Source organism: Muscardinus avellanarius (assembly GCF_963383645.1).
Source record: "Muscardinus avellanarius genome assembly, chromosome: 2".
Taxonomy (NCBI): Eukaryota; Metazoa; Chordata; class Mammalia; order Rodentia; family Gliridae; genus Muscardinus; species Muscardinus avellanarius.
In genome coordinates, this window is record NC_137787.1 from 91,498,587 (window position 1) to 91,514,604 (window position 16,018).

General features: G+C 37.2%; 1 protein-coding gene across 1 annotated transcript in view; it reads right to left on the bottom strand.

Moving 5' to 3' along the window:
* The window catches only part of ARHGAP15 (Rho GTPase activating protein 15), a gene marked incomplete at both ends in the record, with an annotated part of 624,759 nt that overhangs the window by 65,828 nt on the left and 542,913 nt on the right, over positions 1-16,018 (bottom strand). The window contains one exon of the mRNA XM_080689640.1: positions 3,020-3,125. Coding sequence (XP_080545766.1) covers positions 3,020-3,125 — 106 coding nt within the window. The remainder of the gene's footprint in view (positions 1-3,019; positions 3,126-16,018) is intronic.

Consider the following 16,018-nt stretch of genomic DNA (forward strand, 5'->3'; position numbering starts at 1 on the left):
ATGAATATATTTAAATTCTAGTTAAACAATCTTCTTATTTAGTCTTCTCAAGCTTTGATGACATGCCACGATTGGCTGTTTATCAAAAACTTAGCAAAAAATGCTTAACAAGATAGAATTGTGTGCATATACTTGTACATAATTAAATCTAGTTTATAAATTTGTGCAGAGAAGAATATGGCCTGAGAAAGCCTTGTAGCTGGCAAATAACACTTTTTCCCCTGATATAAAATGACATATCTTGAGATGTATATGCATTGAAGTGATATAGGAATCTGATCTTAAATTTTAGTTTAAAACATTTATTTTCATCTCTCCTGAACTAAATGAGAGTTATTCAAAAGTTAATAGATTAATTTAGCTATAAAAACACAATCAAGCATTAATTGGTAAGACTGGGATTATGTGGTGTGGGCAAGGAGGATTCTTTTGAGGTTTTAACTAGATAAATTTTCTCTCTCTCACTCTCTCTTTTCTGGAAAAAGCTTTAGTTGACTTTCAGCTTCTTCATTTTAGAGCTGTTAGTTTATTTGAAAAGACAGGAATAATTGAGACTGGGTAATGGATATTTCCCAATAACTCAGACTAGGTATTACATAGCATTAAAGAGTATATCATTCCTTTTGTCTTATGACTTTGTCTACTTAAGGTTACTGAGATAGCACTACAGTATTTTCTGGTAACTTAAAACCCTGAGGAAAACAGAACTCAAGTCTAAGGAATGCCAACATTGTGCCAGGCATTTATATGCATTATCTCATTTAATTCTTATAACCACAAGATATGCTTGATATTACTTAATCTGATTTTACTTGCCTGAGATCATAACAGGAGTATAGTATAGAACAAGGCATTGGCATGAGGTCTCTTGCTCTCTTTCTCTTTCTTTGAAATCCAAGATCCTTTACCTAAAACTCACTGTGTTTTCCACTGTAGTTAGCATGTGGAGGTGACAAGAAATAACAATATAATAATAAGTGATTTTTTTTAACCTTGAGACAATCTTTCTTCTGATATAGTAAAAATAAGAGAATAATACAATGCATTAGATTAAAACAAGTTCCTGCTCCAGATGATGAGGAAAAACCTCAGGAGGGTCAGGGAGGAAATATAAGGGTAGGAGTGGAGAAAGACTTTTCATTAATAGAAATAATACCATAGGCTATATGTGTATACATGTGAATACATACCAACGTCATTCTGGGTACTCCATATTGGGAGGGAGGAAAGTAGGGAGTGGGCACTAAGAGCAGGTGCATGTATGTCATTGTCAACATGATTTACATTATGATGTGAGACTATAATGCACCAATAAAAGCAAATAAATAAATAAATAAATAAATAAATAAAACAAATTCCCTAATGCAATGGCTGGTTTAGCAAGTTATGGACTAACCATACCATGGAATACTATGCCAACATTAAATTGAATAAGATGAGTCTATTTAATGAAATAGCAGGCTGTACTGATAAAACTTAGTCACAGCACAATATGCACAGTATGCTGTACCTTAGCACCAGCAGCAAGTATACAAACATATGTTTGCATGTGCTTAAAAACAGGTCTAGAAGGAAACAACAAAAAAAAGTTAATTCTGCTCAGCAGGCTTAGAATGACTGATAGAAAATTTCACTTTTTAACTTATATGTATCACCTTTGCTTAATTTTTTTGTGTGTGCCCAATTGCATGTATTGCATTCACACTTAAAAATCATGTAGTGGATTAGTCAAACAATGTGTAGGAATGACTCATCCCAACGAATGGATGACTAGGTGATTAAGGAGATTTAATCACACAAAACCAAAACTACTATTTCAGTTCACTCTTCTGTTCACTGCACACACACACACACACACACACACACACACATACACTGAAAAATTAAAGCTCCTAACTTGTATTGTACTGTGCCTTATCTAAGGAAGGTATTAACAAAAGGCAAATGAGTAACAGTCATTTTGGAAGCAACATGTTTAAAATAGAGCTTTTAATCTGGCTCTTCCTGTTCCTCACCCAGTCTTACCCATCTCTATATGTGGCATCCTCATTTCTCTACTTGCCCAAGTAGAAACCCATAGTGACACACTTAATTTCTCCTTTCTATTCCCTATCACAGCCCAATCAGCAGCAAATACAACTGGCCCACTTCAAAAATACCTTCACCTGCTTTGCTTCTCTCTGAGAGCTCCATTCAAGCCACCATACCTCCTACCTGGACTATAATAGTTTCCTGCTTTGTACCTCTCTGCTTTCATTTTACAATCTGATGCCCCTATCCCGCCCATGGAGCAGCCAGAGTGATCTTTGTACTCCCCAGTTAGGACTCTCCAGTGATTCTTCCTTGTATTTAGATCCCAAGTCGATCACTGGCCCACAAGGACCTATGTGCCTTTACTCTGGTATTATGGCTAGAACCTCAGCTCCTACCACCACCAGGCTTCTGTACTAGATGCTAGCCCTCCTAGCCTGCTTCCTACTTTTCAATTACATTAAGCTCTTTGGGGCCAGTGGATCTTGTATTTTCCCTTTTGTACTTGGAATACCGTCCTCTTAGCTATTTACGTGGATAGCATCAGATCAATTTGAGCCCACATCTTACAGATGACAAAACTGAATTTCAGAGAATTTAATATTTGTATTTGTGGTCATAGCATTTGTTGTGTGATGGCCTGGGTTTTGAAGTCATGTCTGAATTATTTTATGCTCTTTTCATGATATAAGGTAAAAAGTCAAGATGACCCATCTCGGAGGCCCTGGCAATGGCTCTGGCAGTCACCAAACATTTTCTTGTTTAAATATACAGGAAAAATAAATTCTTTCAGAAGTTTCTTTGTAGGTTCTTCCTATTTCTAGTGTATTTTTCATTTCTGCAGTAAGACTTATGTCAGCTAGAGGGGAAAATATAGATGGACAAGAAAGACGCATTTGGAAAATCTTGTCTTAGAGATTTAGAATTAACTGTTGATCATTTACAAAATGACTATAATACAACACACCCAGAAGCCTTTACCACTTACTTAGTTAGATGTCCAAAGAGGACTTTCATGGTGTCATGATTTGGTGGAGGAAGTTTTTGTACGAGAGACTTTATAGTTTTAATTCTTGCATTGCTGTCTTGCTTCTCTGAAAAAAAAAATAAAAGGAAGGTTAGAAAAATAAAAGATTTCATAGGTACATTAGATAATTTTATTTTTTCTGAAGGATTTTAGATTAAGGCTGAGCAAACTAAAAGTACTAATCAGCAGCCAAAGGGACTATATTTCCTCTACCTGGTTCATATGGAGTTTATTGACTCTGAATTAGACCATTGGAGCACAAAAGCAGCCCTACTGTGACTCTGAAACAATCTTCCTAAGATCAAGAAGTTAATTGTTTTAATAAAGTTCCTATTTTACAAGTCATATTAATGACTTCCAAAGATGCCCATGTTTCTCATCCCTGGAACCTGTGACTGTGTCGCTTTACAAGGCCAGAGACTTTGTAGATGTAATCCAGTCTGGGGTGGAGATGGGAAGATTTGTCTCGATTATACTAGAGGATCCAGTGTAATCACAAAGGTCATTCCCAGAAGGAAGGAAAATGATGAGAGAGAGGAGGAGGGAGAGGGATGATTGAGACAGGGAAGCAAAGGAGAAGGGCAGTGTAAGTGAAGTATGAGCTGAAGTTACTCTTCAGTTACAGCTGCAACAGCTGGACAAGGCAGGGAAACAAACAGCGCTTCCAGGAGAAGTGCAGGCCTGCCAGCATCCGAGATTTGCCCAGTGAAACTAATCTCAGACTTCTTGTCTCCAGGACCATATAATAAAAATTGGGTGCTCTCTTAAGCCTCAGAGTTTGTGTTATTGTTATAACTGCCACACTAGGACACACAATATAATGTGATCACAAATGGTTTGCTTCATTTTGTGGAATAGCAAAGGCTTTTATTACTTTTATGCTATGTTTTTCTCCCGAATGCATTTTGGTTTTGCTATAAAATAAGCTAAGGCAAAACACAGAAACTGTAATAGCAAAACACCTGGATGTATACATTTTTAAATGTATGAAACTGTTCAAAACTTCATACTACACAGATTTCCTTTCTCTTTTTTTGTTTTTGCTTGGATAGAAAATTAAAAACTGGTTGTGCATGGTGGTACATGCCTGTAATCCCTATACTTGGGAGACTGAACTGAGAGGAGGATTGCAGGGTTGAGGCCACCCTTTGCAACTTAGTGAGGCCCTCGGCAACGTAGTGAGACCCTGTTTCAAAATAATAAAATAGGGCTGGTGGTGTATCTTGGAGGTAGAATACCTGTAGATTCAATTCCCAGACAACAAAAACAAAATCAAACAAAAATTAAGAATTTAATTACTTAGGCTCCTAAGAGATCCATCTTCCCAGAGTTTTAACCAGAGTCTTACCATCTAGAGAGGTATAAATATTTACTATATTTAGACACTTTATGCACATTGATTTAGTTTTATTTTTTCTGTATTTTAGCACAGAGTTCTTCATGATGATAAAGAGGTCATTGCTAGGTCTGACAGGCTGGTATATTCCTGTAATCCCAGTACTTGGAAAGCTCAAATAGGAGAATAGTGGATTTGAGGCCAGCCTTATCAACTCAGAGAGGCCCTCAACAACTTAATGAAAGCTTGTCTCAAAATTTAAAAATAAATAAATAAAGTAGGGCTGAGAGTCTAGCTCAGAGTGATAATGCCTTGGGTTCAATCTCCAGTACCACACACAAAAAAAAAAAAAAAAGAAAGAAAGAAGGAAGGAAAGAAAAGAAAAGAAAGAGACCATTACTAGAAAAGAAGATGTATAGGAAAATAATACAGAAGGCAGACATCCACCTAATAATCATCCTTCACAAGATAATCTCTTCCAACCGTCTTGGCAGCTGGTATGGCCACGTGACCAAGTCTGGCCAATGAGATGTCAGCCATTGTCAGCTACTGTGTTTTATTGGATTCCTGGGGAGGCTGTGTGTAGAGCTGCGATAACTTCTGAGCCTTTTAACCTTTTCTCTTCTCTGCTTCCTAGAGGGTGGAGGGGGTGACTGAGACCCTTGAGAATAGAGGCTATAGAAAGTGAGGCACACAGCTAGAAGCCGCACCCCTGAACCTAGGGAGCACTGACCTGGGCTTCTTTCACATTAGAAAATAAGCCCTCATGTGCCAAAGCCATTGTGGCTGAGTTTCTGATACCAAGACCAACCACGGTTCCTAATAAGATGCATGCCTAAAATCCCAATTCATAATCTCCTTTTAATCGGTATGTAAAATTTATATAGTGGGGTAAAAGAGAGTTAGTTTAAAAATTGGCAGTTCCTTTAGTAAGATGTTGCAAAAGACACTTTTTATAAGAAATTTTAGGAAAATGTCCTGACAAAGATTGTATTTGGCCAAAGTGGGGTGAGGGCAGTCGTCCTAGTAGAACTCTGCTTAGAAGATTTTCTCTTTCCTCTTAAAACCACAAAGGTCTATAAATAATGCCTCCCACAGTCAAAGCTTTCAAAATTGCAGTTATTCTTAGAAGAGTTCCAACATAATATGGCTGGACAACTGCAAATGAAAGAAACAAAGGGGGGAAGAGAAAGAGAAAAAAAGAAAATTGCGACATCATAGATTGCCCCAGATGTACTCTGTTTTGCCAAAGAGTAGGGAGCTCCCCAGTTGCTTCATGAGTAAGAAAACTGTAATGTTTCGCAGGACTAGTTGGAGCCTTGGGGATACTTTTAATTCAGGAAAATATACTCAGAAAGTTAATAAAAGATGACAGTGAAATTGGTATAGTTTGCTTGCTCAATACAGAACTATTAGGGATGCTGGTTACCTTGTATCTAATGCTCTGAAACACATATATGTATATATATATATAGTGTGTATGAATGTATAATATTTATGTATATTACATATTTTATATATCATATATATTATACACACATACATATATTATATACATATATTATATATCGTATACACACATATATTTTACACACACACACACACACACACACACACACACACACATATATATATATATATATAGTATACACAAATACATACGTTTATTTATTTATTTATTTTTTGGTGGTACTGGGGATGGAACCCTTCTACCTCCGGGCTATACTCCCAGACCTATTTTATATTTTTATTTGGAAACAGAGTCTCTTAAGCCAGCACAGCTGGCTTCGAACCTGCGTGATCCTCCAGTCTCTGCCTCCCAAGCGCAGGGATTACAAGCGTTCACCACCACTCCTGGTCACATATACATACTTTTAAAAAAGAGGTTGATGCATTCTGCAGTTTAGCTTGATTATATTTTACTTGAGGATCTTGTGAGCTATGTGACTTAATTGATGAAGAGGATATTGTTAAGCCGAAAGTAGGGGTGGAGGATAAGGAGACCTTTCTAATTTTACTGAGATTCCTAACTATAGTAATAATCAGGTCAATGTCAAAATCTCCAAAAAAGGGACCAGTTGGGGTTGAGGGCTATAGAAATAGCAGCGCTAAATAAGGCTTGGATATAAGTGAAGAGTGATCTTAATGCCTACATCCAGCAAACCTTAGTTTTAGGGAACAGGTGATCCAGATGAGTTGGGAAAGGTTGAACATTGTTTGGTTGTAATGCTTAGATTTTAAGGTCACTCCGTGGTGCTTGAGCAGGAATGAGAATGCTACCAAGTATGTTAAACCACCACATGAAAGAACTGAGAACTTCTCTGGACAGAGTTAGCTCTCCCTCTGCTGTCTTCCACTGCGCTTAGAACACTCTACTAATAAAACATTCACCTGGTAATTCGATTGCTTGAATGTCTGCCCATTTTCCCTATTAAATAGGGAACTTTCCTACAAAGTTAAGTAGCTTTTATTCTGGTAGGGAGTGGAAGAAAAAGGAATTAGTGAATGAATGAGAGACAGGAGCATAAATTGGAGCACATTGACCTGAGTTGAAATTCTGTAACAGCAGCTTTTTATTGGCTATGTGGTCTTAGATGTGTTACTTGTTAGCCTTCAAATGACATCTAAAAGGGTAGTTTTATGGAAAAAACAAGAAAGTATGTAATGCACCTAGCAAATTGACCAGTGAAACCAAACACTCTGTAAATGCTCACCCCACACACACCTCTTTTGAAGCTCATGCTGGGTCTACTTCACCTTTTATATGTAGCTCTTTACATACTATCTGGTTACAGTGAACACTGAGTCACAGTCAGTTGGAAAAAAATACAACTGCAATGGTAGCTGAGCTTTTCGCAACATTCTGAGTTCTTTGTGATGGGCTGAGAAACTGATGATTCGATTGGTGAACAGTCATATATAAGAATTTCATAAAATACCTGATAGCCAGGCGTGGTGGCACATGCCTGCAATCCCAGTACTTGAGAGGCCAAGGCTGCAGGATCACAGAATTGTGGCCAGCCTCATCAACTTAGTGAGGCCCTCCACAACTTAGTGAGATCTTGTTTCAAATTAAAAAATAAAATGGTGCTGGAGGTATATAGCTCAGAGGCAGATCACCTCTGGGTTCAATTTCCAGTGCTACAAAAATATTTTAAAAAGTTAAAGTACATAATAGTTTTTAAGTCTGTCTATATAAAATATCCCGCATGAATAATATTTTATCGAAATATTCTGTTTCTTTTTATACTCATGCACATACTTGCAAAGATCAGACAATTAAACAGCCATACATGCATATTTGTGGCTAAGCTATGTTGAAGTTATACAGGAAAAATGGCACAATGGCTCAGAAAGGGCTGAAATATTAAGAAGAAACTATTCATCTTTCTTACAACATAATCAGAACAAAATCTTTTGCAAAGGTTATAGGAAAGCAGTGTTTTCCCATTCAAATCAATACCACACCCACTCTTCCGTAGCTTGTAGCTTGTAAAATCTAGAAATAACAAACACTTCTAAGTGGGGGGACAGCTAAAAATACAATTGGCTACATTCTAATCGAATGACACCTTTTCAGATCTGTTTTATTGATGTGTCATAGTAAGAATTGGAATCCACATACATAATACAGGAGTGGTTAATGAGCTAAGATTCATACATGGCTTACTAAAGATGTGTCACCTGTCTTCAACTGATTCAGCGAGCATTTGAAAGACAGCAATTTCTATTACTGTGTCTCCTTCAGCATATGTCTCCTTATTATTGTGAAGCATTGAAAGTTGGAGGAGACCATGGGAGAGCCCTGACTTTTCTACATTATGAACAGAGCATCGAGGTAAGGAAACTCTTTATATGGAGAATTGCAGAAACTCTGGTCAATTGTATACTGAGAGATTTATACAAGATCTTTCCAGAAATAATAAACTCCATAATTTCTTTCATTTGCATTGACTCCTTATCATCATTCAACTATGGTTTATTTTTACATCTCCTCTATGCTTCTTGATACTTCAATTTTAGCTCCTCATCTAGAATCCAAATAGCCTCTCCCCAATCTCCAAACTGTGAACCCACAACCATGTAAATTGCAGTGGTTCATTGTTGCCGTGCAATGGCGATTCTACTGTGTTTCTCACCCATTCCTCACCTTTCTGTCCCCATCTTTTCAAACTATATCAAAAACATTGTTGTACATCATCGTCTTCAAAAACAAGTTCATGCTAGAGAATGCACATCTCTCACATGATATGAAGTAGCTTTTAATGTTCTAAGAATGTGACTTCATAGTCCCTTCGTAGTTTGAGGGTATTTTTCCCGAAAATATGGTTTATGGTTATTATATTTGCATTTATTTACACGAAATGTTGTAAAACAAGGATATTTACAACCAAATGCCTTTTAGAAAAGAGGTAAGATTGCCGGGCGTGGTGGCGCACGCTTGTAATCCCCGCGCTTGGGAGGCAGAGACAGGAGGATCGCGCAGGTTCGAAGCCAGCCGCGCGCGCTGGCTTGGGAGATCCTGTTTCCAAAAATGAAAATGTAAAAATAGGTCTGGGAGTGTAGCCCGGAGGTGGAAGGGCTTCCAGGAACCCCAGTACCACCAAAAAAAAAAAAAAAAAAAAAAAGAGGTAAGATAAAGTTATAGGATAATGGAGAGAGCTCTGTACAGGGAAGTACTCTGGGCCTTTGGACACTTTTTTGACCTTATCTTCCATGCCTTTATTATTTTCAACTTATTTCTAGCCAAATACTAAGTCATATTTCAAAATAGATTAATCGCGGTATGTAGATTCACTAAAGAAATGCAAGACTAGATGAACCCAGTAACCATGAACAGGGAGTCCTATGTATTTCATTTGTCTACAGTTCTTAAAGGAAAACTGTATCCCCTTGTTACAAAGGTCATAAGGACCACAGCTGTTCTGCTGCTGAAAATTATTCTGGAGTGTCTAATGCATCCTGCATAAACCACATAGTAGTCCCTATGTGTCAGGGCTATCTCTGGAAGGAAGATGTTTTCTGTTATTTATTCAATCTATGTTTTTTCTATCATGGTCATTTCAGAATTTAGTTAAGAGACTGTTCTTGCTTATGGAAGAAAGGGCATCTTCAGAAAGCATTTTATTTGTTTCAGTATACCCTACCACTGCACTTGAATATTTGTGGATATCATTTTTAATGACAAAATTGAAGAACCATCCAAGCGGTGACAATTGCTTGATGAGCCAGGCGTGGTGGCTCACGTTTGTAATCCCAGAGCTTGGGAAGCTGAGACAGGAGGATCACACAGGTTCAAAGCTAGTCTCAGCTACTTAATGAGGCCCTCAGCAACTTAGTGAGACCCCGTTTCCAAATAAAGTATCAAAGAGGTCTGGGAGTATAGCCCGGAGGTAGAAAAGCCCCTGTGCTCCACCCCCAGCACCACCCCCCAAAAAATTGCTTGATGAATGACTTTAAATGCCATATATTTACTTTGGGGAAGAGATATTGAAAGAAAAAATTCAAACCATATGAATGGATGCAAATAAACACATAACTCAAATGCATATTAAAAATAAGGGAGGTATGCTGGGCGTGGTGGCGCATGCTTGTAATCCCCACGTTTGGGAGGTGGAGACAGGAGGATCGAGCAGGTTCAAAGCCAGCCTTGCTGGCTTAAGAGACACTGTTTCCAAATAAAAATATAAAAAATAGGTGTCTGGGAGTGTAGCCCAGTGGTAGAAGGGTTTCTAGGACCCCAGTACCACCAAAAATAAATAAATAAATAAATAAGGGAGGTACACAGTGAAGTATTATTTGTCCATAAAGAATAACAAAATCATGTCCTTTGCAGGAAGAGAGAGAGAAGAGAGAGAGAGAGAGAGAGAGAGAGAGAGAGAGAGAGAGAGAGAGGAAAAAAGAGAAAGAAAAATAATAATATAAAAGTAGAAGGGGGACTACTAGGGCAGAAGAAGGGAACCAGGCAGTGAGGAGAAGGAAATAGGGAGATTGAATATAATCAAATGTTATATGCATATTTGAAATTGTCACAATAAACCCACTACTTTGTATAATTAGCATACACTAATATTAGAGTAAAATAAGTAATATAAGTGAAGTCTGAGAAACTGGACTAGACTTCTTGCTCTGCTGTATGGTTTTGGTCAAGTGGTTAAATTCTAGATGGTTTTGATTCTTCACTTAAAATACAAAAATGTCTTAGAACTTTTGTAGAATGTTTCAATGTACATAAATGGATATATAGTAAGTGCTCACTGAGTATAAATTCCCTTCACTTCAAAATGTTTCTTTTAAATTGTTCTATCCACTGGTCATGCTGGCACACGCTTGTAATCCCAGTACTTGGTAGACTGAGTCAGAAGGATGACAGGTTCGAGGCCAGCCTCCGTGAGTAGTGAGACTCTCATCAAACTAATGTGACCTTGTTTCAAAATAAAAATAAAATAGGGCTGGAGGTAGAGCTCAAAGATAGAATGCCCTGGGTTCAATCCCCAGTACCAAAAATAAAAAATATAAAAAATTAATTGTTCTATAAGTTCCAACACATGGCTGTTCATAATTCACAATTGTTTCCAAAGCTGCATAAAATCATAATTTTCATTCTTTAGTCTCTTTTCCTAAAAACAGAAACTCTTCACTGTATGTGATAGATTTGTAAATACATAGAATGCTGACAGTTGTCAAAGATTGTTTTATTAAAAGCCCTAAGTAAAGCTGGGCACAGTAGTGCACATAGGCTGAGGCAGGAGGATTGCAAAGTTGAGGCCAAATTGGGCAAGTTAGTGAGACTTCGTTAGTTAAAAACAAAACAAGCTGTGTGTGGTGGCGCACGCTTGTAATCCCAAGGTGGAGGTGGAAAAGAGTCTCGTGGTTCCTGGACAGCCTCAGTTACTTAGTGAGGCCCTTTGCAACTCAACGAGATCCTGTTTCAAAACTTTTAGACTAAAAAAATAGGACTGGAGGTGTAGCTTGGAGGTTCAATGCCCTGGGTTCCATCCCCAGTACTGCAAAACAAAACAAAACAAACAAACCTGGAGTGGAGGAGTGTAGCTCAGAGGGAGAACATTCCTGAGTTCAATCTCCAGTACCCAGCCCCCACAGAACCCTGGTAGCACATGTCTATAATTCCAGTACTTGGAAGTAAGAGAGAAGATTGAAGGTTCAAGGTCAGCCTCAGATAGAAAGGGCTGCAGGTGTAACTCAGAGGTAGAATCCTGGAAGTTCAGTCCCTAATAACACACACACACACACACACACACACACACACACACACACACCCTAAGTAGCTAAGTAGCTACAGTATATCATAAATAGAGGTGTCGAGGTGTCACTGTATCATAAACAATGTGGCCTTGAAGCTAATCTCTAGTTGGCAACTTACAATTTCATGACATTTTGTATTCTCCTACTCCCCCCTCCCTGCACCAGAACCCCAGAAGAGCCATATTTTATATTTAATTTAAAGGAAGGCACATTCTCCTATGTCTGCGAATAGGCAAGTCTGGCCTTAGATTCTGATAAACTATGTGCAACCTGTGGGAAGTACAAAGCTGCTCCCTATCTTTGCCATTTTGTAATCCAGGGGGGTAGATAAAATACAAACTGTGTTATAACATGTTTAAATATAAGACATAGAATAATACAGGCTTCAGTGAAGTTTATATATTTCTTCTTACTGAAGGGATCATCTAAGACAACCATAAAAAGTTTTTGAGATACTAAATCATACCAAAAAACATTCCAAAAATTCAAAATTTTACAAAATAATGAGCATGGAATTCTATTTAATCAATTTCTAAAGGTCTTCAAAAAATTTAACTTCTTTATGTATCCTCAAATACATCCAGAGAAAGTAACACTATCATTTTTCTCTTTTTTAACCTAACCTAACCTTAACTATGCTATTTAAGGTTCTTCTGGTGCACTGACCACCCATTGGGGGTAAGTTTGCAAAACCTATTTCAACTTTCATGCGCTATGTAAATGCAATCAATTTTAGTAGGGTGATATTCCTTAAGATTCACCAACCTGCAAATGGCTTTTAAACCATACTTCTTTTTTTAATATATACTTTTTATTGGTGTATTGTCGTCTTACATCGTAATGTAGTTCAGAGTGATACTGACACACTTGATGAGCTTCCTTCCTCTGCCTCCTTTTTCTCTACAAGGTCCTAAGACTGGCATTGGTGTTCTGACACACCTACATAACATCAATGGAAATGTTTTCTTTTGGGAGAATGAAGAAATGATTCTTCTGCTCCCAATTTTTCAGTGATACTCCAATTTGTCTAAATTGATAAATAAGGCCATGGTAGACACCCCAGCAGCAAGCTCCACACAATCCTACTTGACCGAATTATCTCTTGCTTTAAAAAGTGATTTTAGAGGTGTAATTTTGGTGATCAAACACAATAATTCATCCTTAGGTGATCATATATGCTACAGAAAATTAATTTTTCTAGTTTATATCTTGGAAACTTAGTTCTATAAAATTTTTCTTTAAATTATATTTATCTGTATATCTCTGCTTTTACAAGCTTTTTTTAAAAAAAGTCACACCATTTTGAGTCATTTGACATTTCTCATTGTAAACTAGCAAATCCTTTCAAGTATTCAAGTATCTATTTATGCAAAGCATTATTTCTGTACATTTTCACGAGAGTGAAAATCCTACAAATACTTTTCAGGATCTGAAGATTTTCATAAACATGTTTGATGCTTTGCCTATTCTCATCTGTAGACAAATTAAATTTAAAAAGGATTTAAAATATCACTTGAAAACAACTAGGATCTATCTCACAATTCAAAAAAATGTGAAGTAAATATTTTCTCCATCTTGGGGGTTAAAAAGCATATAAACTTTATCCATAACCATTCATTTTTTTGGGGGAAAAAAGGCCTCTGAAGAGGAGATAATGGTTAGGAGGGAAGACAAGCCAGTTTATTTGACACAACCACAGGGCAACATTGAGAGCTGGGTAGAGTTATGAATTAAACAAACATCAAAATCCCTTAAGAAGTGGATTATAAATTGATTTTGTGATTCAGCTTTTTATTTTAATTGTAAAAGTATTGTAAAAGAAGAAAAACGGGCAACATGTGGTAACTTTAGTCAGCATTTCTGAACTGGGAATGATAAACACCTCTGCCTGGCTCTGGCATTTATCAGGACCGAGATATTATTACCACATAGAGTCACAGCATGGTTACTGTTATCATCGGAAAAAAGAGCCAGCTAATCTTAATGGTTTGTAAAGCCGTTACCTGCACTGGTCTGACATTTATCATGATCATTTTACCACATGGGTCCTACATAGCAAAGGTCTTTTATCTGTAAGGGACATCACTATGAATTATTATTTGCAGCTAGGTAGAAAATTGTATGTTGTAGATACCTTTTCTCATTATAAATCACATAGTCACATACCACCATTTCGCCTAGAAAGCTGCTGAGGCTAGGTTTTCTGCCACAGCTTCTCTCTCTCTCTCTCTCTCTCTCTCTCTCTCTCTCTCTCTCTCTCTCTCATTTTATACTTCCTTGAAAATAGTAACCATCTTTTCATTAACACCTTTAATATAATTTTTGAAGAACCATATATATGATAGGCATACTTAAGCACACACACTTTATAGTTGGAATTTCTCAAATATTCTTTAAAAAGAACTCCATAGCACTTTAGAAATTGTAGTTAAACTGTCTTTTCTTTTCTTTTCTTTTCTTCCTCTCTCTTTTTTTTTTTTACAATTCTTCTCTTCTGACTTTGTGGTCAGACCTCTTTCTGTTCTTGACCTTGTCAATAGAATACTTACTAGTATTATCTGACAAAATTTTTTATGCTTGATTTGAAATCTTCAAAATGTTTATGGTATTTCTTGCTTAAAATCCTTAGCTTGGACATGCGTTCTCATAAAGAGTAAAACAGTTTTTCGTGTGTTAGATTGTGAGATTTCTCAGACTCTGGTTTAGTAAGTTATAATGTAGTTGAAGGCTCCTCCAATAAATTTGTTCAAAAAATGCTCAGATTCTATCCTTATCAATGTCCTAATGACACACAGTAGTACTGGTATGGAACGAATAAAGCTATTAAAAGATCTGATGTTTTAGAATCATGGGACCAAGTCAGAAAGTAAAATGCATTAATTTAACAATGGAAAATTTCAATGAATAGACCAAGTTGTTTACCACGGTGGGGAAAATGAACAAATCCTCTCTTTTAAAAAGATTGAGACAACCAATCTTCTGAAAGAGATATTTATATGTTTTCTTCATTCTCAAGTGTTCCATTAGGAATAAACAAGCCAGAAATTCTGCACTTTTATAATGAAGAGGGAGGAGAATTCTTTGCCATTTTTGCATTTAGGAAGAAATGTGCAAGAAGAATGTGACAATTTAAGCAAATCAAGATTGTTTCAAATGGATCACAAACGGGACTTTGTGGGATATTTTATGCTAGCATGTGAAGCAAACAGTAAATTTGAAAGGAGGATTTTCTCAATGGTCTAGTTCTAGTGTGTTTTTCCATTTCTTTGTGTGTTTAAAAGAGGTTTGGATGTGGTGTTTAATATTGCTTCGACTCTTTTGCAAATGAGTCCTGGAGAAATATTCTCACATGAAGGAAAGCTGATGTGCTGTATAGCTGACAGCAGCTGGGGGGATATGAATGAAGAAACCAGATTCCCAGTCTGGAATTAGCAAAAATAAACACCTATCATCCCAGCAGCAGCAACAGCAGCAGCAGCAGCAGCAGCAGCAACAACAACAACAACAACAACAGCAACAACAACAACAACAACAACAACAACAACACTATTATCTTAAACATCTACAAGCATGAAAAGTAATTCCTTGCCCTCTCAAATGACTCTATTCCTTAAGGGGAGAAAATAGCTCTAATGTGAGGGTCAGTATTTTTGCAGCAATGTGTATTCCTTTGCCTACATTGTTAAATTTAATTCCATATCAATTTTTGTAGTCTTACAAATTTTCTCTACAGGAAGCAGTTTCTGTTTCATGTGATAAATGCTTGCAAAAACTTAGGGGTCAAGATATGGAAACCATTCATGACATTTACTCACACTTTTATGGATCCAAAGAAATTGCACACAATTTGATCCATAGTCTAAAATCCCATTGTAAAATGGTGATCTAATGGTCCAACATACCGCTTTACTGATCCAAAGTAGGGCTATGCAGATTCAAAACAAATTAATAAACAAGCAAGCAACTAACTAGCCCCTTTATTCTTTTTTATATCAGGATGACTCTTTTGTTCGAGTTAAACACCATCCTGCCATTACTGCCCACCCCCATCCAACTGTAACCTGGGAGCATTTACAATAATTAGCGAGGGGCTTTGCTGCTTGAATTTTTCTCTTTTTCTGGGGAACTGGGTGAATTGTCGAGTGCTAATGAAAGTCGGAGACTCCTAACAGTGGTTGGAGCCAGGCACAGCTCGGGCAGACGCGCTAAGCTTCCCACTGTGCGGCAGTGCAAGCTTCCCTGCTGTTATGTTTACCATAGTTTTAATGCCTGTGAAAAAATTCCTGATGCAACCGAATTATGTTATGCCCTTTTGTTTATATAACCCTACCATCCCTGCCAGTCCAGCTCCCCATCTT